Raw genomic sequence first — 4572 nt, forward strand, 5'->3', positions numbered from 1 at the left:
CATGTTTTGTGGGGCTTCTTATTATCATTTGCAATTTGGGCCTTTTTGATGAGCCAATAAAGAGTACGAGTATGTTTATAAGTAGTTTTGGGTAGGCGAAATACACGCATATGTATTTACATTGCGTTGATAAAATTTTTTTACTGACGAACACTAACTATCTTATCAAGCGATCTCCACTTGATACCCAATGCACTTGAAGGAATTACAAGGCGGTTTTTCCAAGTGTTAGGTTCTTTAAATCGATGGTTAAAAAAAAATATTTTAAGGTGTATGAAAAATTTAACTAAGAAGTGCTTTTTTGTCTGCTCCATCACTCGTAAATACCAATATAGATGAACTTTTAAAAAGCTGTAAGAAAAATCACCAGTCAAGACAACATCAATTCGTAAACAAAGCCTTTTATGAAAATTACGAAGACAATATAAATAAAGAACGCTGAAAAATTAAGGAAATGTTGAAGTTATATCAATTTGAAATGTGGGAACAGTTATTGAAAGTGGGAACAGTTTTTAAAACATAAACCTTTTCAAAATAGAGCAAATTCTGAAAAAGTACAAATTGCGTGAAAAGTAGTAGGAATAGTTTTTAAATTGAGAATAATGAATTTTCTAGCTCTTTCAGCAAAAGGTAGAGAATTTTGAAAGAAGAACCCAACAGAACATCTTGTTTTTTTTAAATAAATACAAATTCTGAAGATATATTTCAACTTATATTCTTTCTTACCATTTTTGCAGTGTAACCCAACATGCCTAATGATCACCAAGTCATAGACTCAAAAAAAAGTAAGTCACACGTAAAGGCAAATTGCGCGACCGCCGATAAGACGATCGAGTTGACGGATCAACCAAATAAGAGCACAAATAGACGCAGACATATTCATTCTCATTGTCTCTGCGTGGAAGCAAAGAGGCCAATCAGGGATCATATTAAAGCATTAAGACAGCAAAGCATGAAGGGTGAAGGGTGTCGGAATATTATGAACGAAAATGCGGGTTAACCATCCGGCAGTTAACTAAACTTCACGATCATGATAGTAGCAGCGGAAAAAAGTTCAACAAGCAACTGAGCAGAGAGTTAAGTTGAGTTGAGACACCTCGTACATGCGGGTAAGTATGACTGTGCGACATTAAACGCCGACAAAGTTGGTTGCTTTTATGGGAGCGTCAAGAGGAGCAGCACTAGCGGTGGCGGCGGTGGGGACGTAGTGAGTAGTAATCGTAGTGATTCTGAAATAAATTACTTGAAAGTAGCGCATACACGTTCAGTCACCAAACGACCCTGCGACGCGCATCGCTAAACACGCACAGATCATGCGGAGCTAGCGAACGAACCAAAACGATAAGTTTGAAAATATTCTTTTTCGGCTAAAATTAACTACATATAGATCGCAAGTTTAAATTTACATCAACTTCAAATTAATTGTGGTGAGAAACGAACATTTACAAAGTGGGTGATTCATTATTTTGGACGAGCCTAAAAAGCTTATAAAAAAAACAAAACTACGTCACAGCTAAAACATTTTAGGTGCTACAATCCAAGTGATCTATGACATATAACCCCACTGACACGAAAGGCGCTTTCTGGAAGAGACTTCTAATACGCAGCTTGCCAGCTCTCGATTATTGCTTTCATTGCCTCTACCGCCACTGCAAATGCAATCCATAGCAATGAAAGGCAGCGCACTCACCGTCGAAGATCGTCGATTGTTACGTTGCATCCTGCTCGATCTGATTGTTATGGTGGTGCTCACAATACCAACTATCATATGCGAATTTGTTATACAACCCACCCGCCGCGGCTTCTTCTGCAGCGATGAGACGATACGTTATCCTTTTCAATCCAATACCATTACAGCGGTTATTCTCGCCGTTTTCATCATAGTCCTGCCGGCCTTTGTGGTTATCGTTGTAGAGTTTACGCGATTCTACCGACGTGGTCGCGTCACCGAAACGCGACTTCTTTTTGGTTGGAAAGTACCCATATGGATTGTGGAATGCCTGAAATATACCGTTCACTTTGCTTTCGGCGCAACCCTCACCCTGGCTGCCACAGAGTTGGGCAAGTATACAATTGGACGACTGCGACCTCATTTCATAGCTGTGTGTCAGCCGCAGCTGGCGGATGGCAGTAGCTGTGATGCGCCACAGAATATACATCGCTACATTGAGAACTACATTTGTGTAGGTAGCGGTTATGCAGCAAGTGAAGTGCGTGAGGCGAGGCTCTCCTTTCCCAGCGGCCACTCGAGCTTGTGCTTCTTCGCCATGACTTATCTTTGCATCTACCTGCAGCACAAACTCACCTGGAATGCCTCCAAGTTTGCGCGCAACTCTCTACAATTCTCTCTGCTCATGTTAGCCTCGTTCACCGCGTTGACGCGCATAATGGACAACTGGCATCATTGGTCTGATGTGCTTGTCGGCTGCCTGCTCGGCTTGGCAATTGCGGTGATCACTGCGATTTACCTCACCAAGGATTTTAGCACGCCATTGGAGCGATTACACGTAAACTTGCCGCGTCAGGACACAAGCACGACACTTGATGAGATCGCCGTCACGCCACCACCGTACACGATGCGAAATGGTGTAGGAAATGTGGCGCCGTCGCTGGATAGGAATAGCGCGGGTGGCTTCGGCAGCGAACAGTTTAACTCGAAGGTGTGAATGGTGATAAGTGAAAAAAATTAGTTTTATTAAAGTACCGGTATAATGGAATCAATGTAAAACCAAGAACACTTAAAATAAGGAAATAATTATAGAAATCGTGATAAAGTTTAAGTAACTGATATCAAATTAAAAACTTTACTGATAGGGACAGTCTGAAAAGTGAGAACATTTTTTGGGTTAAAATTTTTTTTTAAATTCGGTTATTTCGGTCGTTCGATCAGAAGTTATAACTTGTGGACTGTAAAATTCACGTACATACAATTTAAAAAAGATAACCAAGCATGATTGAGTGAAAAATGGTTCTAAAAAAAAGTAAAAAAATTGTATTTAAATAGTAATAAAAAATAAGAATCTTTTAAAAAAATTTAATAAAAGTAAAAACCATGCCGAATTTTAAAACCAAGGTAGCTCCGCTGAAATACATAAATAGTTGAAAAGTATGCCAAAGAAGCCGCAAAGGTGCGGAAAGTATTAAATGGAAGCAGTTTATGTTCTTTCACACACACACAAATCAATCAATTGTTTATTGCGTTTTTTGCAATGTTTATTAAACTATGGCCACAAGATATTTATTTAAATAGCAACTGTTACATTTTATTTCAACTTTTATACAATATTGTATTTTTTCGAAAAAAGCTCTTTTATGTAATAAATAGTATTAAATAGATTTTTAGCTACATTTACCCAAAATCGGTTGTGTAAAACTAGAGACCAGTGAGATATTTATAATTTAAATTGCATAAGTAAATATGTATTTAATATTGAGGTTAAATGTCGTGCAGCTTTATATAAGTTCCTTATCTTTAAGTTTATTAAAAATAAAAGTATTAAAAATTTTAAAACAAACAAACATAAATTTTTGTGTAATTTTTCATCACGTTACACTTGCGGTTGCTGTTCTGCAATCTACGGTTATGTGTATATGTACATAGGTGCGCCTATATGCAAATATAAATCATGAAATATGTACATACCTACGTATGTATATATATACATATAGTGCAAAAGTACTAAAACGTTAATAATTTAATTTTTTATGGAATTTAAAATGAGCAGGAAATTATAAAAATAAATTTACCTACAAAGTGTACAAATATCAAAATAAAAAACAAATTTGTCATTCCATGCATTCTTCGTTGGCGCACGCTTAGCAACTTCGTTACGTTGCTTTTTTATCGAAAGATGCTCGCAGGTGAATCATACCGATTATAATTGTACACACATTTGTAAATACATTCCGATGCGCGTCATGCTACTGTTGGGTAAACTGCTAACGTAAATGTATGCGTATGTACTTATAAGGGTGAGTACCTGGATGACAGTGTTGCCACACAAAAATTGCCAAATTCCTCAAAAAACAAATGAAAAAAGCTCAAAATCCGAACAAATGACTAAAATTTTTCTTATTACAGATTTGATTATTATGTACAGGTACTTACTACTAAAAAAATTAATTACATTCTCCAATTCAATTGGTACATTTGTTCTTGCGGCTCAAACAAAGTATCACCGTTATATTTATGCCTTGCTTTTTATATAATATTGCTGCAACTATATCAGTGCTCAATCTGTTCTCCAGTCAGGCCTACACATTTTTAAACTAGTAAATATACGTTCTACTAAAGCATTAGAAAAAATATATATTTTTTTTTTAATTTGGAAACTTATAAAACTTTTTTCCTAAAATTTTCTGGATCTAATGAAGAATCATCCTTTTGATCGAACAATGCGTGTTCTCTCCATTCGATATCGAGATTTTGAAGTTTAAAATAAGTTGAAAATATAACGATTGATTTTCTGGCCGCCATGTTGACGCAAGAGAGAAAAATCGAAGAAAACCAAACTCTTTTACATTGTAAACCGGAAGAAAACTAAAATTCTTTACTTGAACGAGTCATATTTG

General features: G+C 36.4%; 1 protein-coding gene across 1 annotated transcript in view; it reads left to right on the top strand.

Moving 5' to 3' along the window:
* LOC118739352 (putative phosphatidate phosphatase) overlaps positions 1–2989 on the top strand; it is a 15271-nt gene extending 12282 nt beyond the window's left edge. Inside the window, exon 2 of the mRNA XM_036470615.1 lies at positions 738–2989. Within this exon, the coding sequence (XP_036326508.1) occupies positions 1656–2666 (1011 nt within the window). The 5' untranslated portion in view covers positions 738–1655 and the 3' untranslated portion in view covers positions 2667–2989. The remainder of the gene's footprint in view (positions 1–737) is intronic.
* Positions 2990–4572: the final 1583 nt, after the last annotated feature.

The sequence above is a fragment of the Rhagoletis pomonella genome, unplaced genomic scaffold, assembly GCF_013731165.1.
Source record: "Rhagoletis pomonella isolate Grant_MI unplaced genomic scaffold, Rhpom_1.0 Rhpom_scaffold_00005, whole genome shotgun sequence".
Lineage (NCBI taxonomy): Eukaryota > Metazoa > Arthropoda > Insecta > Diptera > Tephritidae > Rhagoletis > Rhagoletis pomonella.